At 32.7% G+C, this 27,943-nt stretch overlaps 2 protein-coding genes across 4 annotated transcripts in view; one reads left to right on the top strand and one right to left on the bottom strand.

Annotated features, from left to right (window-relative positions):
• Positions 1-1,453: 1,453 nt before the first annotated feature.
• On the bottom strand, positions 1,454-20,568 carry LOC105153673 (uncharacterized). 3 transcript variants are annotated; one of them, XM_011068660.2, is made up of 7 exons: positions 20,120-20,568; positions 8,532-8,714; positions 7,616-8,091; positions 7,209-7,328; positions 4,088-4,536; positions 3,370-3,482; positions 1,454-3,289 (listed from the first exon to the last, which is right to left on the bottom strand). In XM_011068660.2, the coding sequence occupies exons 2-7, from the start codon at positions 8,710-8,712 to the stop codon at positions 3,228-3,230; spliced, it is 1,401 nt and encodes a 466-aa protein (XP_011066962.1). In that variant the 5' UTR covers positions 8,713-8,714; positions 20,120-20,568; the 3' UTR covers positions 1,454-3,227. The 3 variants fall into 3 exon arrangements, with proteins under 3 accessions (XP_011066962.1, XP_087263797.1, XP_087263798.1); XM_087407671.1 differs by lacking the exon at positions 20,120-20,568 and adding an exon at positions 19,845-20,080; XM_087407672.1 differs by lacking the exon at positions 20,120-20,568 and having other exon boundaries at positions 6,909-7,328; positions 8,532-8,712.
• Positions 20,569-25,687: 5,119 nt separating this feature from the next.
• LOC105153672 (uncharacterized) overlaps positions 25,688-27,943 on the top strand; it is a 48,783-nt gene continuing 46,527 nt past the window's right edge. Inside the window, exon 1 of the mRNA XM_011068657.2 lies at positions 25,688-26,573. The gene's annotated coding sequence lies outside the window, so the exon portion shown is untranslated. The remainder of the gene's footprint in view (positions 26,574-27,943) is intronic.

The raw sequence follows: 27,943 nt of genomic DNA, 5'->3' as shown, positions 1-27,943 counted from the left end.
CAACTGCACAGAAAAATTGCAACAGACAAAAATTGTTTATTTTCTTCTCATAGAGCTCTAAGAATTTTTTCAAAATTTTTTTATCAACTTTTTAATACTGCACTTTCTTATTATTACCAACATGAGAAAACACATGAGTATTAAAAAAAATTGTGAAAAAATTTTGAAAAAATTCTCGAAATTTTGCGAGAAGAAAATAAATAATTTTTATCTCTTACAGTTTTTCTGTAAAGTTGATAGTATTTGAGTAAAAAATTATTGAAGATCAATTTTCAGCAATTTTTAGCAATTAATATCTTATTAACTATTGCAAAAATTCCAAAATGATAGGGGACTTTTCTTCTCAATTTAGTCCATTCTGCCCCTGTACGAAAGATTTATCGTTATTTATCAAACACCCTGTATATACGCGCGCGCGCACGCGCGCGCGTGTGTGTGTGTGTGTGTTTATGTACATATATATCGATTCTGAGAACCGATAATATTATAAGATGCTGGTGTTGCTTATGTAATTCTTGTACGAGTCATATAATAACTAGTAAAATAACATCATTTAATACAATTATGTTTCTGTAAATATATGTACGTTGTAATATAAATAGATCCATAAATGATTAAAAAATCATATATATAATAATAACCAAATAACCAAATTATGTTTTTATACGACATTCCTTGCACATATATTCTTCCGTGCTTTACTTTTTAATTAACCTGAAATTAATTTTTCCAACTTAGAGCGAAAGCTCGAGAGAGATTTATCGAGATCACTTATCGCAGCTCTCTTCAATTTTTAATATTGTGTATCTTTGTGATTGAATCAGAATTGAAGTATTAAAGTAAACTTCTGAAAATAGTTGAAGAATGTAAATCATGTTATTCCCATTTGACTCTCGATCTTACGAAAAAAGTTCTTTTTTTCATTTTTCTTAACTTTAAAAATGATTTAAAAAGTTGACTTCAAATTATTTTTATATAATGTGCAAAGAAGTATATTCTGCATTTATATTTTATATTTTTACATATATCTATAGATATTTATTAATTTCCAAAATTAAGATATCATTTGAATTTATTTTTTGCAAAGCATGCATTTTTGGTAAAATTATATTTTTGAAAAAAGCTCCTTCAGAAAGCAATCCTCAATAAATGACAAATGCATCGTCAACAGATGACGAAATAATGTTTATTCGATCAAGAAGTAAATATCTTCTGCTTTCTATTTGAACCATGAAAAAGTAAGCACGCATCTCCGTCGACATCGGAAATATACGTAACTATGTTTAAACTTTAAACCATTAATAATTTAATTTTGATCAGTTATTGATTCCATCGATAATCTATTATATTATCATATTACTCGGAGCGAGTTTCAATTAATTTCTAAAAACAGTAGAGATTCGTCGAGATTATTGATTTGCAAAGAAATTCTCTAAAAAAAAACCAATAAAAATTTGTTTTTCAGTCGTTTTTATTACGAAAAAAATGTTATGTACATTTATCGTCTCTCTGCATGTATATGTATATGTATATATATATATATATGTATATAACTAAAATCTAAAACTATAACAAAACATTATCCTACGCTCGTCTTAAACTGCTTAACTAATTAATAATTCATTCATCCCAGTTAAGTTTTCAGTACTTAACTTGATCAATTCAAGTCATAATTCTTTAGATTTTTGGCAAGGACAGAATAAATAAGATCTTGTAAAAAATATTCTTCTATTAATCTTCCAATCTGCTATTAAACAATTTTTGTAAATATTAACTTGATAAAATGTCTATTTTTTAATTTCACTGAAAATAGACGCATATAATTTGCAATCGTTAGCGATGACAGGCACCAGTAAAATGGAAAACAAGACTAAGGCTGAGTTGTTCCACACACTTCTGTAAACCAGTGCTAAAATTTAAGTACTTGCACATTTTGACCGATTTTCAGCTTGCTGATCGATACTTAGGCTGCGCACAGGTTAGTGAAGTAAGGAGCAGAAACCAAGCTGAAAATGTGCAAGTAAATCCCAGCACTACGGTAAACTTCAACTCACTATCTTACTCTCTTATACTCTTATATTTTTACTTTTTTACTCTTTTATTTATCCAGTAAATAAATTATTACATAGTTAATTCGAAGATGGAACAACCGGCCCTATAACAATTTAACTAATATAAGCTGTTTTAACAAAATTGATAAAATCAATTGTCGATGTGTCATTGTCATCATAATAACGATATCGTAAAAGATTTAGATTGCAACAGTAAGAGTAACTTTGTATATTATATAAAAATTCTGCTGTGATGGTGTTGTGATGCAAGTTATTTGTAACGAAATTTCATTAACGTAAACAGAGAGGAGAATTAGAATTGGAAGAAATTACCTGAACCTTTTTTTATAACTTTTACATTTACAAAAGTAATAAAAAGTTTGATATTATCACACGTAACTTACATTTCAATTTCTATATATAACTCATATATAAATTATCATGTGATTATAAATATAAAAAAAAGTAATTTGATTAATTCCAGTAACTCATGATAAATTTCATCATTACAACGCGAATTAATTTTAATGCAAAAATACTGAATGGATTCATTCAATTTCCGAAGAATTTTTCTGTCGCATCACGTTATAAAGTTAACTCTGCAATCTAAATCCAATGCATTTATAACAAAGTTGAGTGTCTCAAGTAAACGCGATTAAGTCACTCGATTCGTGCACGGTAAAATCTAGAAAAATACAGTTTATCTTTTTTCCTTCTTTGAAAGTATACGTTACAATAGTTCAATCTGAACCTTCTGAAGTTATCAGAACCGTCTAAGTCTCCGTCGAACGTGCGGATGCACTTGACGATATTTGTACCGTGTATATACTATCATATATTGATATTTAGCTAAAATCTTGTACAAGAGCTTTCGTATGAAAGATGAAGATAGATTGAATTTCTAGCTGTCCCTGTGCTAGTTTCTCATGAAATATCTCACACACACACACACACACACACACACACACACACACACACACACACACACATACACACGTCGAATGATTTGTATAGATTATAATACACAATAAGTATTTTTCGCTGATTAAACCCGAACGATCATGAATATCGGCCAGGTCAGGTCAGATCAGGTCATTTGACTATTTTTCAGTCGATTCCTCTTGTGTCACCCGACTGCTAGTCGTGTTAAAAAACATTTGCGTGACGGCGCTGATTTTATTCCCGTTTTCCTTGCTTCAAATTATTCGGATATTCGCCTTCAAGTATGTCGCCTTCGTCTGAAATTCAGATACGAGAATAATTTTGCAGTCGCGACATCAATTGCGCGGTCGGATCGATTTAATCATTCTCAAGTTACCTTCCCCCTCATCCTCGCCCGCAAGATGAATATCGTTCTTTTGCTGCGACTCCTTGTCGTAATCGGCACCATCATACTGATCGTCACCACCGTTGGCTTGCCCATCATCCAATCTAGAATCAAAGAATATAGTATAATAAATTTATTAAAACTCTAAATATTTTCTCTTAGAAAAATTTAAATAAATTCAAAAATTATTTGTTCAAAACTATACATATAATCTAAATACTTATCGATATTATATATTATATATTTAGGTACACGATGCTTATTTATATATAGTGAGCGTAAAAAGTATTCATTCTGTAGGGAAAATATCTTTATAAAAAAATCTTATTTTCAGAAAGTAAAAATTAATTAGCAATTTATTAACAAAGAATAAAATAGATTGTGTATATTTCTCAAAATTATTTTACCTAAAAGATATGTGATAAATAAAACATATTACCTTAATAATAAGCAAAAATGAAAAATTTTGTATTATTTAGATATGTGAGTAGTATTTAAACGTATAAAAAATTCTATTCTCTTCTAAGATCATAATGGTTATTTTTGCGAAGCTTTCTATGTCAAAATAGTTACTCATTATTACTAAATTGCTAATTAATGTTTCTTTCTACTAATATTTATTTCTAAAAAGCTATTTTACAAAAATCTCTCCTGAATATTTTGTATATTCACTGTATTATATTTAATCGATAAAAATACTGTGGCTCACCCAGGAACTCGATTGAGTTCATCGCCGATCTCTTGTACCCCAGGTCCCACCCTCAACCAAGAGTCTTTTGCTCTCCTCTCGAGTTGTTCGCCAACGTGTCGCGCGGGAGGATTCACAACGAACGGTGGGTCTAGATTGCCAGCTTCAACTATCGGCTCCTTTTCTTCTTTGTCATCCACCGCATTCGCCGGAGCGAGTTTTGGCAGAGGTGGTTGTAAATTGTTGCGAACCACTGCCAACACGTCATCTCGAATCTCCTTCTTTTTATCCATGTCATCAACAACCTTTTGCTCGATGATTTCCGGTATTGGCAATACGCCGACCGGCACCTTGACCTTCGACGGTAGTCTGGCCGGTAGCGGCGCGGGTTTATCGATAAGAGACGGTGATACCAGATTGGCGTTGTTCGCTACAGTGGTGTTCTCCGCTTTGCGTAAACTCACCATGCTCTGAAAAAAGTTTCACACAATTATATACGATATAATATAGTTGTTTGGCAATGACAGATGGGAACTGCTTGTTGTGACGTCTTACTTATTCAATTCTTGTAATTATATAATGTTATAATAAAACCGGTTATAATAATAATTGTCATTTCTCGAAATACGCTGAGGAATTGCGTATATTTTCTATTTTCCGTTTCGTTAGTTCGACGTAAATCATCTTGTGACATTATGCATCGATAAATCATTGACAATAATACGTAAATCTTCCATAGCATAATTGCATAAAAAGTGTTTTCGCATCAAATTATCTAATAATTATAAACTACAGAGAAAGCTGTAAATAGCAGTGCTTAATGCAGTGATTCTACATCAAAATAATTCCACTTGAGAGTTATATTAATTAGCAATCCAAAGAAAAGAGCTATATTACATAAATAAAAACAAGCTTTTCTTACAGTTTGATAAATTCTAAAGCAATTATTTAGTGCAACTAAAGGCAATAGCCTTGAACGTAAATTAATTAGCGACGGCGATACAGTAAAAGCGCGATGCAGAAGCTAATAGTAGCTAGGTTATTACGAGGTTGCCAATAAAAATGCAAGCAGATAAACGTAATAACAATTTATTAATGCATTGTGGAACACAGATTTACAGGCACATTTAGTATGGCTCGAGCCATTTTACGCACATACATGAAGTCTTATATCCAATAACAGAAGTAAGCTCGATAAAAAAGATGAAAGATCGGTTAAAAAGATTGTATATACACGACAAAATTTATATGTATTAAATATCCAACATTTATCCAATAACATTTGAATTATATAATGATAAAAATATCTATAATAATGTAAATAGTACAATAATTAAAAAGGTGTCTAAAGATATTTGTAAGATAATAACATTTTTGTACTTTAGAGAATACTTTTTAGAGATTCTTTAAGAAAATATTTATTAAAAATATTAATTAGAGTCATTAATAATATTTATTGTTAAACAATTTTACGAGGATTTCCATAAATCAGAATTTAATCAGTCCATATATAATGTTAACAGCTTCCGTATTAATATTAATGAATAATACACAAAGCGTCAGCAAATATATATTTTATATACTTGAATAGTAAATATTAGGAATAGTCTGCAATAAACAATAATATAATATAAACGCTACTAATAATAGATAATATTATATTAAATGATATAAATATGTCATTTGCAACTAAACAATTCTTTAAAACCGCTAAAATTACAGATTGCATCCGTTAACAGCCAAATGTTTTTTTCCAAAAAAAATCATAAAGTAGTAATCAAACAAATATCTAGCATATTCGTTTTCGTTTATTATTTATAGTTAGAATTATTCCTCTTGTATTATATTTATTGAGATATACAGTTTATACAAGAAGAATTATTCTAATCTCTAAATAATACATTTAGAGAAAAAGAATAATGACTCAAACAATAAATAATTTTGCTTCATTACATGCATATAAGATTATGACATTGGCTATATATATTATATTTATTTATCAAGCGTAGTGTAATCAAATCTGTGTTATCAAATATGCGTGTGATACAAGGCAATACTAGAAAGGGAAAAAAAGAGATTACAATAAAAATACATTTCGAGAAAGTATGAATGAAAAGTAGAAAAACTTTATTATTCTCTTTAATCCTACATTAATGATAGCACTATTTACCCCAAAAGCATACAGAATTGTTAGAAAAAAGCAATTAGTCCTAAAATATATTTAATATTTTACTGTATGTGAGAAATCTTTTCATTTGACTTAGAGAATGAAATGACTGTAACTCTGATTTAAATAATTGATTAGATCTTCCCTATTGTCCGTAAATAATTCAGCAAAAATCTTTTTTAATAAATAATTAACAAATTGTCATTCATTAATATTAATGTATAATTACGAATTATTTTATAAATTAAATAATTCTCATTAAAATTTATAATTTAATAATAGAGGTAATTTCTGTATATAATTATTTGCATAATAAAAAATTAACCTTTTACGTAATTTACGGACTAAGATTCAAAGAATCTGACTCAAATTGATCCTGACAAACTAAAAATAATCCGGTTATAAATGCATAATAAAAAGTTAAATCTAACGAATTCCATTATCGTCATTATTGGGTATATCACGATTGAGTATCCCATCTACTCTCTCCTGCAGAGCCTGCAGTTCGTCATCTTCCGCATGGGCTTTGACATCATTTGATCGACCAGACGCGACTGTAGACGCTCGCTCGACAGCAGGTTGTGCCAACGGTTGCTCGGCTTGCGAACCAGGCACTACCAAAACATTATCATTCCTCGGACCATCGTCATTTCGATTCAGCGGCGGCGACATTACCTGTTTTCTTTGTTCTTCATCGAAGCCATTCTTCTCTTCGTTCATAATATTTGGGCGCTCGACAACGTCTTTCTGTTTTAGCTTTTGTTCTAAGTCGTTAGCTGAGGGTTCGCGTTGCTCGCCGATCTCTTTCATTTCACTGGGACCAGCTGGAACGATGTTGCCATTCTGCTGAACGAACCTGATATTGTTGGCTGGCTCATTGACGTCGTCATTTCGATTCATCTTTTCCACCGATGGAGTCGTTCTTCCGACTGCACGACGATCATGAGACACATATGGTGGCCGTGGCGCACTTACCTGTTGCTGTTGCGGCGCCGGAATCGGTTGTAAGTCTTCCTTAGGCAGCATCGATTGTGACACTGATGCTCGAGGAGTCATCAACACTGAACTAGGAGGTGTACTTCTAGCATAGAAATTCTGGAATGCATAAGATCACAACTTTTTTTATATAATAAACAATGCGTTTTTATATAATTGTCTTGATTCTCTTCATGCAATCTTGAATACTTAAAAGAAAACGTAAAGATGAGAACTTAGTAAACAAGCATGTATTTAATTTTCTATTAACTACTATGCAACTATTAATTATGCTACATATAAAATAAATATCATTATAAACACCTTATTTTTAAGTTGCATTATATCTGTTTACGTAATTAAATTTAATACTAAATCATGTTACTTTTAGGAAACGAGTAATGTACCTTGGCGCTCTCCAATTCGCGTCTAAGCTGGAAGATCTCCTTTCTAAGATGATCGACAGTACTACCGGTATTGTCTCTATTGTTTATCAGTTCGTTGTACTTTTCTTGCAGCCGGGTCTTCTCATCAATTATTTCCAGGTACTTGGTCTTCAAGTGCTCCAGAGCTTTGGATTTGTCTTCCTGAGCCTGCCGGATGCGAGCCCGCAAGTCCTGCAGCGTTGATTCCAACCTGCTAGTTTCATCCAGCGTCTGCTTCTCACGCTTCTTACATTCCTCTTGCAAGTCCCGATGTTCGGTCTGTAGGAGTTTATAGGTCTGCTGAAGCGAATTAAATCTCTGCATCGCCTCTATGCTGTCCTTGTCACGCAGAGACTTCTCTCGCGTCGCGCGTTGCTGCAACTCTTGTTTCACCGCGGCATTCGAGCTCTTCTCTTCGGCCAGAGACTTCTCCAGTCGTACTTTGTACTCAAATATTACTGAAAAGATCGTATATTATCATGTTACCAAAAAATCTAGTTGAGATGTTAAATCGGAGGAAATTAATTGTATAAATAATAAAACCTACATATTAAGGTTCTTATAATACTTCCTGCAATATTTTATTCTCTAGAATATGAATGACTTATGGCTATTTCTACTGATGTAGAATTTTAATCTCGGTTTAATTTACCTTTTTCTAATGCTTAGAACTCAAAAAAGATAAAAAATAAATTAAACCAAGATTAAAATATATCTACATTGGCAGGAATAGACATTAGTCTTGAACGATATTGGCACGTGACAAAGTCTCAATCTATCATGCCAATATTCTCACAATTTAAATGAAATATTAAATCGACAATCAACAATTGGTTTCAGCTTCTGACTTTAGTTATTTATGTCTTTAGTTATTTATGTTTCATATTATTGAACATACCTTGTAGTTGAGCAGCGAGAGATTCTTGCTGATGAAGGCATTGTACTTGCATTTCTTGAAGCCTGGTCATCTCTGAGATAGTGTTGCGATACACGATCATCGTCAAGATAACTGCCACTGCGCAGCCCCCGTACAAAGCCAGGCGGCCACCTCGGCCTCTGCCAAGCCGCGAACCGCTCATCACTATCGACAAGAAAAAGTACATTCATTATAATATTATCTGTTATAAAAACAATCGAGGTTGCTACATCGATGAGCGAAATCCTATCACAGAATCGTGCATATGTGTATCTCAGCGTCATGTCAATATAATATAACGCTACTAACTTATATTATCGTTACTTACCAATTAAAAAATACGAAATATAGTGTACAATTATTCTAAAATATATAATCAAATTTCGCCGAATGTATCTCATGATTATACGAAATTGCATGGAATTATAGGAACGTATGGTAATATAAATTTAATTGCTAGCGCGCGGCTTCTAATTTCTAGCACAAGTTCAGTATGTCACCAAAACAATTAGCCAACGAACTAATAAAAATTTGTCAACACTCGACAAACACAAAAATAAAGGACATCATTAAGGTGACATTATTAATAAGATAAACCAAAATATTAGATGTAGTATGAAAGCATGTCTATTATCTGAACGTAATTAAGGCTACTCCTTTCATTATTATTCAGTAATGTAATTATAATCGTTTGTATCCTACAATCTTATTAGAAAAACATCAAATAATATTTATACACGCTTAACAATTTGACGCGTACACAAAGATCAGTTTTCAAAATGTATACCATAATGAAATATACATCAAAAGCGACAATGAATTAAAAAACAAAAACAATAAACTTTGTGGGACAAGAAGAGGGAAAGTAATTACTACGTAACGCTTATGTCCTGCTTTAATCTCTTCAAGATGTGTACAAGTCAGTTTTATTTTAAAATTATTAAAATTAAATTATAAAAATATATATACATACTACATGGGCTGAAAAGTCCCGAGATTTTTAATGAAACAAGCGTTTTTTGGACAAAGTTATATTTATTCCTCAACATAGTTGCCTTCGAGGGCGATACACTTGGTATAGCGATTTTCCAACATTTCGATGCCCTTTCTGTAGTACGAAACGTCCAAGCCTTCGAAATACGCCTCGGTTTCCGCGATGACTTCCTCATTCGATGTGAATCTCTTTCCCCGGAACCACCGCTTGAACTTTGGAAACAGATAATAGTCGCTGGGGGTCAAGTCTGGAGAATACGGTGGGTGAGCAACCAATTCGAATCGTAATTGGTTCAATTTGACCATTGCTTTCAAGGACGTGTTTAACGGTGCGCTAGCGTGATGGTACAGAACTTTTTTCTTCGCCATATGGGGCCGTTTTTTCTTTATTTCGTCGTTCAGTTTGTCCAATAACGCTGCATAATACTCTCCCGTAACTGTTCTTCCCTTCTGCAAGTAATCGATGAATATTATGCCATGCGCATCCCAAAAAACGGAGGCCATAACCTTCTCGGCCGAGCGTTGGTCTTTTGGCCGCTTTGGTCGGCTTTCGTGGCTTCTCAGCCACTCTGCAGACTGCCTATTGGACTCAGGCGTATAGTAATGGACCCACGTTTCATTCATCGTCACAAAACGTCGAAAAAAGTCCGCTCGATTACGCTGTAACAACGCCAAACCGGCGGTTGAATCATCAACACGCTGCTGTTTTTGATCGATGGTCAGCAAACGCGGGACCCATTGTGTCAATAGCTTTTTCATCTCCAAAACATCGCGCAAAATGTATCCCACCCGTTCTTTTGAGATGCCCACGGCCTCAGTTAACTCGCGCAACTTCACTTTACGATCACTCAAAACGATTTGATGCACTTGCTGTACGATTTCCGCATTCGTAGCCTCTTTTGGCCTTCCAGAGCGAGGTGCGTCTTCGGTGCTTGTACGACCCATTTTAAATTCACTAAACCACCGATAAACTGTTGTTTTCGAAGGAGCAGATATGGGATAACATTTCTGCAACCATTTCAATGATTGTCCAGAATTTTTTCCCATCAAAAAACAATGTTTGATCAAGATGCGATATTCCTGTTTTTCCATTTTTTTTACGAAGGCGAAAGTAACGCCACTTAAATGATTGTAGCTTGTAAACGAATGAACGAAAGATCATGAAACTTCATATATAAACTAGTGATAGATGAACCTCTCGAAATGAATCATGTTCATTTTCTAGTGGCACCACCTATTAAAAAATCTCGGGACTTTTCAGCCCATGTAGTATATGCTTCCTTGAAACTAAAATAAATAAAACAATCAAAGTATCATCGATTTCCTCTAATATTCATATATAACACATAAAATTATTATAAATTTATTCACTTTTATTATTAAATATTATTATTATCACGATTAAAACGCATTTTAAAGGATATATAAAGGATTATAGATGTAACAAGCAAACGAAATTAAGCTTTCTCTTCGATTTATACACGGAAAGGACAATTTTGCGGAAATATATCTAAAGATTTTTAGCTAGATGCTGAAAATAATTTTGTTAGACCTATAATAAGAAACGTTTTCGCGGATGCGCAGTAGGAGTGTGAATTTGATTGGCTGTTTCAGTTACGTATAATGCTGCTGCTATTATACGCAGAAGAGTGTATTTGGATCCACATTTGATTGGTTGTTTCGAGTACGTTTTATCGCCATTATGTACAATATTTCTCCTTATTTTCTTATTTCACAATTAGACCATCAAAATAATTATGTAGGATGCTTAAACTGATTGCTAAAATATTAAAACTTTTTGCAACATTGCTTATTATGCTTGAGGGTTCTACATAATAATAATTTTGATGCTCCAGCAAAATTATTTTCAGATCTGTATGTAGCTGAATTTTTAGATACTTCAGCAAAATCATTCTTTTCGATTGTAGATAAAAAGTTTCTCCCTGAAGAGATTGACACATCAATTGCTTATGAATATTATTTGCTGTTCTAATTCATATGTATATATATATATATATATATGTATATATATATATTAGGTGTTGGAATTAATTCGTAGCGTTTTACAAGTGATGGGAAGTACTTTCATTAATGTATTTTTTAATGCTCATGTGAAATAAATAACATTCTTTCATTAAAAAACGCTACGAATTAATTCCAACACCTAATATATATATATATATATATATATATATATATATATATATTTATTTATTTATTTATTTATTAAATGAAGATAATAAGCAGGGACATAAAAGATATTAGAGCTACAAATGGGTGGAGATAGAAAAATAAACGAAGAGGATCAGGATATTTATATATCCAATATTATTTGCGTAATTTAAGAAACAACCTCGTTGGCCTCGTTGGTCCGACGAATCATTTAACTTTCACTTTCGTTCCTTTTTGTCCGTATCGTCCTACTGCTGTTCAACCTCGGGAAAACGAGGAAAGGATATTGTTCAAATTTTCGTCTGTCTTATATCCGTTTCTATCAATGTAAAATAACTTTAACTCAATTTAACTTACTCTTCGTCTTTTATATTTATATTCTAATTTTTAGAATTAGAAAGAGATAAAAAATTATTTGAAATTAAAATTAAAGTTAATAGATATACATCAATAGAAACAAGCATTAATCGGATTTCTAGATAGAAACTTGCAAGACCTAGCAATGCGCTGTTTAATTCTTTCTCTATATATGTGTATACATATGTTTTATTTAAAAGAAGGGAAAAAGATTAAATCAGTTAACAAAAATTGCTATGTGATGAAAAATTAGAGATTGATTTTAAAATAATTATAATATATCTTGTTCTTATTAAAGATTAAATTTTGTTTAGCACTTAATAATACGTGATACAAATATAATATTATACATGAAAATTTTAAAATTTCCTTCCTAGGTTTCTCGGTTAAGTAGTTGTTAAATGGAATTTTTTTTTCAACTCATTTTGATTGCAAAATCTCTCCAATTTAGAGTAGAAATACGTTTCGATAATAAATATTCACAATAAATATAAAAACACGATTAATATAATAAATTTGCAAGAGTGAGGTAATATGTTACATCAATTTGAAAATTATCTTAAGGAGGTAAGACAAATACAATATGTTAAAATTACTTGAAAAATTACTTGAAAAAAATTACAGATTATTCTAAATTGCATTTAAAAGTAATACAAAAAATTAGACAGTTAACCATCTGGATCAAAAGTTATTTCAATAAAAAGTAATATTTTTTAAATCTGTACTCTAATAGAAATATATGAAAATGTATTATAAAATACATTTTATACATTTTATGATTTTATCAATATAATAAAAATCTCAATTTTTTAATGTAATTTTTTAATGTCTTTATGAATTCAAAAATGTTTATGTAAAGATACATTGAGATGCAGACATTGTCAGTATGACAATTGTTCAGTAAATAAACAAAATATTTATTTGTTATAAACTAATTGGTAAATCTTAATAAAACTTACATAAGTCATTTTTAAAATATTTATATTTAAAAAATTTAGATTTTTGTTATTATTTAAAAAATTTTTGTTTATAACAATAAAACCGATATCAAATAAAATAATCTATAAAAATGTGTTGCTTAATAAAAATGGAATGTTATGGACACAACTTTCACATAATAGTTTGTTTAAAGCGTAAATATTAATACATGTATTTTATGCTCTTATAATCTTAAAAAATATTTGGATACTCTGTCAATCGCTGATTTCAAGAATTATAGAATTAATTCCTTTGATGGATATATACATCTCTTCCAATTTACTTTGATCCAATAGTCCTTCCTTGGCGCGACGCTTCGCGCTGTCTTTCCTGACCCAGATATATTAAAAAGGTCTTCTCCTACATTAGGAGGCCGAAAATAAGGTGAAAATAAGGTCTTTCGTAATTTTTTGTTCATAAGGAAAATTAACGTTTATCGATTTCAAATTTTTTGCATGTTTTAATATAATCAGAGTACGTACAAATTTTTGTATGAAAAAAAAGTATTTTAAATAATAAAAATATAAACATTTAGTTTGACGGTTCGCCACGACGTAACAATTTTTTTGTGTACATCCTAACGGCTGTAATTCCTGAACCAAAAAATCAAAAAAGATTTTTAATTTGTATAGAATATCATCCCCTAGGTAAACCTAAAAAATTAAATAAAAATCAACATTAACGATTTTTTTGCATAAATAAACAGCTGCTATCTAATGAAAATCGTAATTTTTTTCTTCAAAGTCGCACAAAATTGTAATTTATATAAATTTTTATTTAATTTAAATTGTAGGACGATATTCTATACAAATTAAAAATCTTTTTTGATTTTTTTAGTTCAGGCAAAAATTATAGCCGCTAGGATGTACATAAAATGATTACGTCGTGGCGAACCGCCAAACTAAGTGTTTATATTTTTATTATTTAGAATACTTTCCTTTCACATAAAAATTCGTACGTACTCTACAATAATGATATTAAAACACGCAAAAGTTTGAAATCGATAAACATTAATCTTTCTTATGAAAAAAAAAAAAAATTACGAAGGATCATCTTATTTCATGCCTTCTAACGTAGAAGACCCTTTTAATGAGATTTTTCGCCGAGCAGAGCAGGAGGTCGCGGGGAAGCAAAGTGAAGAGAGAGACGTGGCGGTGGCGGGCTGGCTACTTAACAGCCGGATTCGAGTTCACTGACATTTCGGAGCACGCGCGATACGATCCTGTTTTGTTCGTAAACACAGCAATAACAGCATCGCCGACAACGATGAAAACAACGGCAAAGAAGACAGCAATGAAGAGGAAGAAGAGGACAACAATGCATTGAGCATTCACGCGCACGTGTACCGTTCGCGCGGAAACGTGACGCTCGCTCGCAAATGGATTCGATCCCGTACGTGTATCTGGCATTTCGCCATGCCGGGCTCGGAAGCATTGCCGTACCTGTATATATAGTACTCTTTAAACGCGTATGCAGAACAATCTGGTAGAAAAGTCTCGAGTCATTTAAGATAATTTTCAGGGTCTAGTTCCAAGTGGGAAACGCGTCGCGAATGTCGACAGACATTGGATTTGAAATATTTACAGTGATGCCTTGACATCCGATTTTACGATCAACGGACAGCAGAATCCACATAACTGTTTATTAATCAATAAACTAAATACTGCATATAGATTACGTTAAAATACGTAGCAGACAGCTGCGAAAACATCATGGTATATTGCAAGCATCGCAAACGAACACCATTCTGCATATCTACATAATGAATTGTTGACATTATTGCCACTGTTGACACTGTAATGCTAGACTGAATGTATAGCGTTCAGAAATTACCTACTCTATAGTACAATCAAACATATTACAGCTCTCATTGATTGCAATACAAATAAGATCCGTGACGTTGAAATCGAGATCCTCATAATTCTGCAATTATTGCTAATTGTACATACACAGCTTTTATTTGAAATTAACTGTAGAATTCCTTGGAAAAACATTCGTATTTTCTTTCAAATCATATAGCAGTGAACAATAATAAGTAAGAGCATGATTCTTCACCTAAAAAAATAAGCGCCTCTCGTGACATTCATCGACTGTTGCGGTAGTCACTTCAGAAGACACTTTGATAATCGCCGTATTCATTTATAATCGACCGTTTCGTTTCCATCGCATGTGCTTTTAATTCACACTTCTACGTTGTTTGTCTTCTTCACCTTCGTAACTTCCGGAGGAATAATTCTTACATATATAATTAGAAATTGCCTTGTATACGGAATTATTATTTTTAGATTAAGTCTAATTGCGTCATACATACTGCATATACATACTTATATATACATACTTGTATATACATACTTTTTTATACTTTTCTTTTTTCCTTTCACTTCAGTCTCTTCCTAGACTTTTATTTTCAGTGTACAAGGCGAAAAAGAGATGTGAGAATTAATAACGTCGCGATACTATTTTCTTAAAAATATATATATATGTACATACATTGCACTCAGAAAAATATCATTCTATTGCTAAGAAAAGTGATTACTCAATTTAATCTCTTCCATTTACGTAATGGTTGTCTGTAACAAAAAATATTTTCTTAATAATCTTAAAATGTACATACTTATTACAGTTATTACAAATTTTAGAAAAATTCATTATTATGTTTCTGTAATTTTTGTCTCAAAAAAAAAAAAAAGAAATTACTTTCTTTTGAAAAACATTATAAAATTGAAAGAAACAATTTCATCAGATGTGCCAAAGGACTTACGTTATTGTCGTGTCGTGATCCATTGTTAATGTCCTGAACGACTTCATATAATATAACTACAATAAGCAAATTAAATTTATTACAATTTAACAATCTTGATTAAAATATTAAACTTACTAGGATTCAGAATGTATTTTGAATAAATTTGATGCTTGTGATAAACTTGATAAATGCTTGTAATAGATTTATGTATATATAAACTTTTGAAATAAATAATTTTAAAACAAGTAATTATTCGTGTATATATATATAGTATGTATTTTTCTGTATGTGTACAGAGTGGTCCACTTAAATCAATCATCTGAAATCGATATAAAATCGCTTATTTTTGAAGATATAAAGAAATGTTTCAAATGAAAGTAGAAGAATTTTGAGGAGAAACGCGCGTAATTTGGTCATGTTGATTTTTTTTTAGATGGAGGCGTCAAAAATATATGAAGGTTACCTCCACTTTTTTTAATGGAATTGTATGATTTTTTTTTACACAATATGATTTCTCTAATTATTCTGCATATAAAAGTATTAAAGTGATATAAAGTATTAAAGTGGTAAAAAACCAATAGTTGACGAGATATTTTACATTTTATTCTAGCACATATTGACATAAAATATTAAATAACTCGTAAACTATTTTTGATAATCGTATACCTTAATACTTTTATGAACAGAATAATGAGATGAATCAATTAGTGTAAAGAAATTACATAGTTGCTTATTTAAAAAATTATCCATTTTGCATACATATTTTTTTAAAGCAACGATGTTTTCTTTACACTAACTGATTCATCTCATTATTCTTCTAGGATGAAGTGTAAAATATCTCGTAAACTATTGGTTTTTTGATATTACTATCTTAATACTTTTATATACAGAATAATTAGAGGAATAATCATATTGTAATAAAGAAAAATCATACAATTCCATTTAAAAAAATGAAGGTAACCTTCATATTTTTTTGACTCCTCCACCTAGAAAAAAAACAACATGACCAAAATACATCCCCCTCGAAACTGTTCCAATTTCGTTTAAAACATTTTTTTGTATCATCAAAAATAAGCAAAATATTCAAGATGTTCGATTTAAGTGAATCACCCTGTATATTCATTTATTATAGTTTGTATATTCATTTATCTAACATTAATTTTGAAGTTTATATAATCTACGGGATATCATGATTTGATGCGGTTCCGTAACGATACTATTGGTGCGCGAGAACTAAAAATAAATCTATTCCGAGAATACGAGGGCAAGAGAGAAATTTAATTTGAATCTCTCAATCTCGCACTTGATAAAATGTAGATAGCTCGAGATTAGTCTGTAGTTTATCTCTAGATTAACTCAACTTGCTTCCTCTCTTTCTCTCTGAAGTATAGTTAGCCTAGAATTTCTAGAAAAGGAAACTCTTCTCCAAATACTCTCAGATAAAGATTTTTTCAATATTTAAGAGCTCTTGTTTGGGGATAATAGACTTTCAATTTAAATGCATTTTCGTGACAATTTAAATTCGATTAATCACTTTTCACTTAATTATCTCGATGAATTCAATGAGAACGCTGATATCGAATTAGGAACAAATTAATCATTTTTCATTATTTAATATCACTAAACATATATATCTACACACAAAAAATATCATTCTATTGCTAAGAAAAGTAATTACTTAATTTACTTTCTTTTTTTTAAGTAATGATTAACAAAGAATATTTTCTTGATAATAAGCTTAAAACAAATTTTAGACAAATTAATTAACGACGTATTGAAAACAAGAATTTATTTTCTTTCGAAAAATATTATAAAATTTCATCGAAGAAAAATTTTAATAATAAACAAATAAACTTTATTTTAATTTAATAATCTTTATTGAAGTATTAAACTTATTCAGAATAATGTTTTGAATAAATTTGATGCTTGTAATAAACTTATGATATAGATATCTGCGGATATTTGAACGTTTAAAATATTTGAAACAAGTAATTATTATAATTATTTGCGTATGTATTTTTCTACATAAATTTATTATCGCCTCAATGCTTTTTTGGGCACGTGATGCTTTGCATTCATCAGCGATTTTCGCAACGTGGAGCCTGATTTGCTCCAAATTTGTCCGAAATCGAGATTCCATTCAGCGTTTATTATTATCGCACATGTTGCTGAAAGCAGATAGGTTCAACAAATCGATGAAGCTGAACTCCCTCGTTGAGCAGATCGCTATTAGATTTCTGTCCCCGGATTAATTAGCGCGCGACCATTAGCGCGAGGCGACACGACACGTAGACAAGTCGCGTACCTTCCAGTCGATCCCGAGACCGACAGACCGGCAATCTGAATGCGAGAATATCCCTACGTTTCGCGGGAGAGGCGCCCGCGTATCGTACACGTGGAATCACACGAGTGACGTTTCATCCGCAAAGAGAACCGTCAACCGGATCCAGCGGTATTAGACTTGCGGAGTTAATAGCGGAGTTAAATTGCTATTTAGTATTTATGCGCGATTAATCGCAATCAACGTTTCGTGTTCTCGCAAACATTGCACATTCGTCAATCCTTTACAATTAGAGTTTTTGATACATAACAAAAAAATTATACACCCGATAGATGGAAATTAAAATTTGATCATATCACTAAGGCTTGAAAAATTTAAACATATTTATCTAATAAATATAAAAATATATATGATAAATATACAAGTTTTAGATACACGTTAATAAATTTTTAGATATATATTAGAATTTTTAAGATGTATAAAAATATGCGTATACATATCGCTCATTTACTGATATAATTTAAAAATTTTTTAATTGCTTAAAAAGACAGAAGTTATATAATATGTATCTAAAAAATTATTAATGTATGTATAACTGTAATAGATATATATTTATATTGCTCATTTCCTAAAATGAAACAAATAAAAACAAAGTCATAAAAATAAATTAGAATATTTTGAATCATTGACATTTCGTAATTATAATTTTGAAACACAATTTTGCTGTAATAACTGACTGTAAAGAAATAGTAAAGTATGTATTTAAATAGTATGTTTTTTTAATTTCTGTTTTTAGATATATATTACAATTTTAGATATTTATAAAAATATATAATAGAGATATATAAATATTTCACATCTTAAAAGCAATGAATTAATTCAAGATAACCAATAAGAAAAAACAATCCTCGGAGATCATTATAAGTACGTCATATTGGCGCAATAAATAATTTTGCGCCAATAATAGTCTTAATTCTTATTAAATATACGGCATAAATAACGACATAAATTACAGCTCCAGCTGTACATTAAGTATAAACGGTTATTAAAAAATTGCTATAAAAACGCCGCTTATTATACATCATGTAAGATAACGTCCGAGACGGAACGTTCTTTCGTAGGAAACACGTGCATAAAAATAAGCTCATGAGATTAACTTTATCACGACGCAACAACAATATCGTAACGTAAAACGATGCAGGGATTTCTAATGTTCCTTTCTGCGCGAGAACCACGCATTTACAGGATTATAGGATCAGAATGGCGAGTACTCCGGTCTCTCTTAGAAACATCGACTTTAATCTTCATTAATAGAAACGAGGTCGTAATCGTATCGTATAAAGCCATATGGAGAAAGGAGATTCTTCCAACCGTTACAGAAATCCATATTAATACTGGTCAATAATAACAGAAATTATTTATTACTTGAGTATTAAAAGCACTGAACAACAATGACTTTAATTCTCAAAAAATAAGTAATTTCCAATATCAAATTATTGTACTTAATTTCTAGTAACAATGAACGACTAGAAGCACTAAATAACGAAAATATTGAAATGCGATTTTACATTACACTATTTTAAGCAGTTCAGTGCTTTTAATACTCAAAATAAGTAACTTAATACTAGAAATTATTTGAATATTAAAACACTCAACTGTTCAAAATAAATAAATAATTAATTAAACTATTATTTATTTCAGTATTAAATTTCCAATGACCAGCAAACACGCATCATCGCGTTATCAGGAAGACCGCGAATACTTTGCTTACAAAAGTTAACCTCCAGCTGTCAGTGTCTCCACAGTTGCAGTGGAGTGAAACAAACATCCGTGCGATTCCGTGGTTCATCGAATGCACTGCATTTACAAGAGGTAACCACAATCATCGGCATGACGCGAACGACGCGACGGGACGCGTGAACGGTAAAGAAAAGGAAAAAAAAAGAAAGACATTCTTGTGCACTGACATCCACTCCGGAGCGTCGCGCGTCGCGTCGCTTCGCGGGAGATCACGGGAGATGCACCCGGAGAACACGTATGACGTACCTCGTGTGCCCGGCGTATGTACGACGGCGAGCCGTGCTCAGCTCTCCTTCATCGCCGCGCGCGTGCAAGCGCCAGCGTCAGCGTCGTGCCAGCGTCCTCGTCCTCGTCCTCGTCGTCGTCGTCGTCCCGGTCGACGAAATGGCGACGATGCGTCGCGACGCGCGTACGAACGGTGACTGTGCCAGCCGACGGCAGCGGCGGCGGCGACGGCAGCGGTTCCACGCAGTCGTGCTCGCGGAACGCGGTGGCGACGATGGCGCGACGCGGCACCACGTTCGCATAGGAGAATACGATGTGTGTGTCGCTCCTCCAGATATGTAAAACGGAACGCTGAAGGAGAGATGATTTTAGATGATCCCAGATGATCTCTCGACAAGGATCGCGCGAACGCCGCGCCAGCGACTCGATAGACTCAGTCGCGACAGTCGCGATGACGCGACCTTGCGATCGCGATCATGAGTGGCTTTCGCGGCGCGGAGGCATTCCGCACGCGCGATGATTGGCTGGCGACAGCCAATGGACGAATGACCGTCATAGACACGCGACTTATCGGCGAATGAGAGATCGAGCGGGATAACTTCACTATGCTTCGCGGTGTAGGAGCTCGATTGTGTATTTTGAGATGACATGAAAATTATAAAAATGAACAATGATTACTAGATATTGACCAATTAAATTATGAATATTCTAGTGAATTTCTTCACTTTTGTAATTTTCACTTCATTTCAAGATACACAATCGATTCCCAGGCCGAGGAGCAGTGGTTCTCATTCCAATATGCGTCGGACATTTTTGTAGGATTACGAAATATAATTAACAATTTCGATTAAACTTTGACTTATGCTTATTCTTACCAATGTAAATTAACTTTAATTTTGATTCAACTTACTCTTCATCTTTTTCTAACTAGAAAAGTTAATTAAATCAGTTCAATTAAAATTGAATTACATTAGTAAAAACGAGCATTATGCTCAGTTCCACCTGTGACCTATGTAGATTAACTTTAATTTAGATTCACTTACTCTATCTTTTTCTAATTTTAAAAATTAAAATAGAAGAAACGGACGTTACTCTGCAGCGATTAATTCAACAATTAACGATGGCTTCTCTATTCTTTATTATGTATGATAAGTCATTTGTATTTGGATCAATTGTCATCACTTTCTAGAATACAAACTAATTAACAGTAATTAATCATGAATATTAATTTTTTACTCACAATGTAATAACTATTATACATATACGATGTTTTATATTGTTGAGAGGGAAATTATTAATAATGTTACTGTTAGTTTGTGTTCCGTGGATTTTACAAGTATATAAAAATTAAATGATTCTTATATGTATATGCGAATGTTAAAATGAATGTTAAACTTTAGCATGTTTATGAAGTATTTGTAAGGTTGTGTATTTTAAAGAAAAGAAAGAACCATTATTATTAAAGACCATTATTAGAGCCAGCACATAAAAAAAACTTAAGACAGTAAAACGTAAGCAGTAACCAATCCAATGTATTAATTTTCTTACTGCTTACGTTTTATTATCTTACGTTTTTTATATATCTTAGAATTCATTATTGTCATAATAATTAAAAAAATGAATTAAAATTTTAATTGATTTGAATTTTTAATTAATTGAAATTTTAATTCATTTAAATCATTCGAATGCATACTTTAGTAGCATTCATGATTTATTTTCATTCTTTTTTTAAAATTCAATGAGATGGTAAAACTTTTTTTTACATTCAATTGAAAAACTGTATTTCCAATTCAGAATTTTAAATTGAGCAGATTCAAAATAATTAATTAGTTTGCACTTAAAAAACTTTTAGATTAAAGGACAAAAATGTGCTTCATGCAATTTTTATAAACGAATAAAAATGCAAGGAATTGAAAATGATTCATTTTAATATTCGCAAATGTGTATTTCTGAAAATCATTTATACCATTTCAAACGATTCTTGTTTACTGAGATTAAAGATTATATTGACTGCATTCACAGCAGAGAAAATTGATTAATGAGCATTCAGTAAATTCTTTTATATGATCGGTTCTTCCATTTAGTTCTATGTTCGCTGGATTTAAGTATAAGAACCAATCATATTAACGTATGAATCATTGAACGCTCAGTTTTTTCTCTGCTGAATGCAGCCATTATTAAATCAGATGCTCCTAATCGTATTTCAAAAAACAATAATAGGCAGGATATAAATAATCCAATCTATACTATCTATAAGAGTAGTTTCAAGTAAATTTAAAATAAAATTATTATGACTATATATTCACATAATCCCCGAATTATAATCTTTTTTCCTATACATTAAATAACAAAACATAGATAATATCTATCCAAATATTACTTACTTAATAATAGTGTATTATCAATTAATATTGACTCAGTTAGTTTTAAGTTATTAAGTTATTAGATATATAAGTCATTAACATATTGATTTTGGTACTGAACTTAATAAATTTAATATACTTATTTTAATATTTTATGGTTCTTTTTAATATCATAAAATATAATTGATGTTATTTCTCTCTTAATATCTTCAATTTTTAGTAAAATTATTTTTAATTGAGTGAATAAAATTGTCACTCACAAATAAATAATGGGAATTCTGCAAATGTTACGGGCACTAAATATGACATGGTAATCAAAGTGTTAAATAAAATATTAGTCTATATTTTAGGATAATAAAATAAAATGAAAAATAAGATCCACGTTTCAATATTTAATTACAGTACTTTCTATTAACAGCATTATGTATACAGAATATTACCCAGTTTTTTATCTATTGATTTTAGGATATATTTAAATAAAATTTAATTATTTTAGCATTTAAAATATTATTTTAACATTATGCAATATTTCAATAATTATTCTATTAATTGCTAACATATTATTGTTTAGCATATTTACAAAATACATACGATAAAGTTATGATTAAAAAATATTCGGAGGTCTAGAAAGCACATCCAAGGCTATATTCCGATTCCACCCGAATGGCACCCAGATATTATCCATATTAACAGTAATAGATATTACCAGTTAAATACCAAAACAAGGATGACATGACATCCGGAGAACACGATAGAAATCCAAACACGCCTCAAAAAAGATTGAGAATCTAGGAGATTCGCTAATTCGATTGCTTTGCATAGGATTTTTATAGGATTCCTTTTTATAGGATATTTGGATATTTTCTTCTTACGAAAAGCGTATTCTTTTAGTGACAGAGTCGCGTATTTATTTACTGAATTGTAATATATTGCAATATTCTCTACAAAATATTAAAATTACAATATTTTGCAATATTGTTGTAATATTTTCAATAAAATATTATAATTTTAATATTGCAGCAACATTGTTGCAATTTTTGTAATATTGCACATTATTGATTAATATATCACAATATTGCTACAATTTTCGCGCTATAGGGGCTTTTTCAGTTATAAATGTGTTTAGCTGGAAAACATATACATGTAATTTTATATTGTTACAAGACCTAATTTGCTAAATCTTGAACAATCAATTATTATATTTTGTAATTTAAAAATCCACAATAAAACTTTTAAATTTTTTTATTATTTAATAATCCTTTTTTAATTTTCCATTTTCTTCCTTTCCATGAAATAAAAAACTCTTAACTGGTTAAATTTCTTATGCCTATGTGTTATACGTTATGTAAGAGTCTGAGCTCCTCACTTAAAGTTAAATTAACTTAAACGATTAATAAACTTAAACGAGTCTTAGACTAGTATCAAATTGAATATTGAAGATTAAAAGATTGAAATTTGACCAATCGAAATAAAAGAAGCTAAAATTTCTTTGTTCTTATTGATCACATTTCAATCTTCAATCTCAATCTTCAATGCGCAGTCTGATTTCGGTCTTAACCCAAACAGCACAGAATTATTTAATACATATTTTATATAAAACTTTATTCGAAATATTAAAATATAAACTAAACATTTTATATAATATTTATGATAAATATAAATAAATATTTTTAATAAGTATTTTTTACTTGGATTATAATGTCTCATTAAGTATTTTCATAGTATAAGTATTTTAAGTATTTTATTTAAGTATTTTATTAAAACATTTACAATAAATATTTCATAATATTTATAATAAATATTTATAACCTTGATGAAAATAAAACGTAAAGCGAGTGTCAATAAAGCGTTAATTGGAGTGTAAAGGAAGTATAAGGAGGGAGTAACAGAAACGTAAATAAAATCTGTAAGAAGCGAAAATTGGAACATGGAACGTAAAGGTAGCGTCAACTAAACGTTAAAGAAACATAAATAAAAGTATAGATAAGTTTTCTTCAGCAAGCACGAGCAGAATGTTCGTTGAATGTAAACGGAGCGTGATTAGGCAGTGTAGAGAACATAAACGGCATCGTCGAGTTCTTAGACGAACGTAAATGAAATGTAATCGAGATTCTTGATAAGCAAATGATACTTTAAAATATATTTCATTTATTCGATAAATATTTTAAAAAAAAAATGCTTTCTTCTTGGAGTCCTAGAAGCTCGCTTCAAAAAATTATTTCATTAGAATACAATTAAAAAATCTTTCAATGCTACGTCATCCTAGTCTGCGGAATTTTAAATTCGAGAAATTAGTTCTTGCTAAATCCCTCTGGTGGTGCCGCGTACTACTCAACGATGCTTCGTTTACGTTCGCTGTATAACTCAATGACGCTCCGTTTTAAAATAAATTTTTTTATCTCTATATCCTGGAAGCATACACGTATTTGAATGTTCCGTGTATTTTTTGCCGAACGTTTAGGAAGCGTAGACAAAGTACGAATGAATGAAGTGTTTTCAGTACGCTCCAGGCATTCTTTGCGAAGCATTGAGGAGCGTACGCGAGAAACGTTAATAAAAAAAAATTTTTTTTAACGTGTGAGAAATGTGACAGATGTGGCCACACTTTACGGAGCGTTTGGGGAGAGTTCATGAATAGCGTGTATGAATATTCAAAACTACTAAGAGTCAATGGAAAATCAATGAAGTGTTTAAGAAGCGTTAAAATTCTTTGTTCACACTTCTTTGACGCTTCGACAAGCTTTACATTTTCATCAGGGAATTTGTGCAATCTAAGACCACAAAAATATTTACAAAATATTAAAAATAAATTTTATAAATATTTTATAAATATTGTGTGCTATCTGAGGAATATATCCACAAACTTACATAATCGCATAGAGAAAATTATCCAATCACATTTCTGTTATAAAGATTACGGTTCGCTTGTTGCTACGAATGCTTCAAAGCATTTTGTGATTGGTCAGTAAATAAAATTCTTTCTTCCGATTGGTCAATCACAAGTTTCGAAGTATTTGTATAACTCAAATATTTGCTGAGTAGATCGCACCCAAAGTCGCACGTTAAATGCGATTGGATAATTTTCTTTGCATGCTACGTTTATACGACTAATCTGTAAGTTTGTGTGGGTGCCTATTCTTAAGCGAAGAGGAGAATGAGAACTCCTGGGGACAGGAACTTTTGGTTGAAATGCTGACGACAGTTGGCAGTCCTGTTGTCTCGCGGGGCAAGGCTCGACGGGCGACGGCTGCTCAGTCAGGGATCTCGGTTGCATCGTGTCGGTTCGTAGGACCTACTCGCGATCGCATCGCAAGCGTACGAGAGAGAGCTCTCACCCGTTGCTGTCCCTCCTTCCCTCTATCTCTGTCTAGTCTGTCTGTCTCTTTCCTTCTCCCTGCGCCGCCCAACGGCTGAATTGGCTCTAGCTTGGCCATCGCGCTGCGCCGAGGAGAGACTTGAAATTTTCGGCGGGCGTGGACGACTGGACGTTACAAGGGTCCTCGTCGACGTGGATAGTGCGCGCATGGACACCAGGAGGCGAAAGAAGGAAACGGACGGCCGGAAGTAGGAAACCCGTCGTAAAGCGGACGTGCATTTTTATTCCTCCCTTCTACCATCGTGCTCTCCCTGTCTCTTCCCCATCGTGCTCCCTCTCTCCGTCTTTCTCTTCCTCCCCTCCCCCCTTTCCCTTCCCCTTCTCTCTGTTTGTCTCTCTCTCTCTCTCTTGCGCGTTCTCTCTTCTGTCTCGCGTCGGTTCTCTCGTCGACGACCGTCGGATCGCGCCGCACCGCGTCGTGTCGTGTTTCGTATCTGAACCAGAAGTCAAAACTCGTCGCCCGCCAGAGCCGCGCCTCCTGGAGCCTCGCGGCCGCGAAAAACGGCCACCGCCGGTGACAGTGACATGTGCGTTGCTCCAGTGCTGTGCCCCGTTGTCGTCACCGTGGCTATACGCCAGAGTAGCCTGCTGTTGTGCGCCCGCTGTGCTCCCTGTGCTCGCTTAGCTCGCTGCGACCGTCACTGCTGCCGTGCCGCCGCTGTTACTCGCCGGAGCCGCCGTTGCACGTCGCCGTTGCGATGCGCCTCGTCTACGATGCCACCGCCCGCAAGATGCTGTGAGTATTTACGCATTGCGAGAATCCGATATGAATTTGAAGAACCCACTGAACCCACTGGGTTCTCCTTGCCTAGTCTCGGCTCTCCTCGTCTTGCCTCGCCTCGCCTTGCCTTGCCTTGCCTTGCCTTGCCTTGCGTTGCCTTGCCTTGTCTTGTCTTGTCTTGTCTTGTCTTGTCTTGTCTTGTCTTGTCTTGTTTTGTCTTGCCTTGCCTTGCCTTGCCTTGCCTTGCCTTGCCTTGCCTTGCCTTGCCTTGTCTTAGCTTATCTTGTCTTGCTTTGCCCTGCCTTGCCTTGCCTTGCCTTATCTTACCTTGCCTTGCCTCGCCGCGACTCAGAGCCGACGGCGCCGAACGCAGCTCCGTTTTCGGCTTCACAATCATCACCGTCGCGCCTCCGAAATTCTCAGAGGTTATAACGACGGATCTTCCGTGCCCTTATAGAAATTTAATACTAGTACTGCTCGATTGATCACTTATTTTCAATATTAAAAGTACCGTTAACAATACTTTTAATACTCAATGAGTGATTAATGGCCAGTATCAAAATTTGAAAGTACTATTAACAATTCATTTAATACTTAATAACTGATTAATGACTAGTATTAAACTTTTAAGGTACTATTAACATACTTTTAATACTCAACTTAAATGATTAATGGCCGGTATTAAAATTTAAAAGTACCGTTACCAATACTCTTAATACTCAAAATAAATGATTAATTGATACTACTAGTATCAAAGTTTTATAAGGTTGTTCTTTTTTTTTTTCTTTTTTACTCCAGATTATTTATGATCGAGATCCACGCGCTTCATTCGCTCCTCTTCTTTCCCTTCATAAGATGTGCTTGCAGTGAAATAAGGTCTGTTCGCGTTGCTTGAAAAATTTTCACACTTAAAACGGAGTAAATATATATATTCTGGCGTTGAAGAGACAGAAAGCAAAGATTCTCAATGCAAAAAGTGTAAGCAACGCGAATAGACTTGTAATTTCTCCACTGTATTTCTCTCTCTCTCTCTCTCTCTCTCTCTTTCTCTTTTTCTCTCTGATTGCGAGCGGGTATCGCTCGGCTTCCTCCTCGCGCGTGCATTTTAACAGCCGGAGCTCCGCCGTGCCGGCCGTCCGTGTCGCCATGGCGCGCTCGCGGCTCGCTGCGGATTGCGGAACGCAAACGCGGAAAAAAAACAAACGCAGCGCGATTTCCGCCCGCCGTCGTTTGTTCGGCAATGAGTCTACATCCGGGGAAATCGCGCGCCGCTCTTTATCTATCGATTCCTTCGGGCGTACGTGACCACCGAGTCACCGACGACGATTGTAGTCCTTCCCGCCGCCCGACGGGACGCGAGCGAGCGAACGCTCGGAGGAAAACGC

The sequence above is a fragment of the Acromyrmex echinatior genome, chromosome 7 (assembly GCF_024713525.1).
Source record: "Acromyrmex echinatior isolate Ae372 chromosome 7, ASM2471352v2, whole genome shotgun sequence".
NCBI lineage: Eukaryota > Metazoa > Arthropoda > Insecta > Hymenoptera > Formicidae > Acromyrmex > Acromyrmex echinatior.
This window is presented reverse-complemented; position numbering and strand designations above follow the sequence as displayed.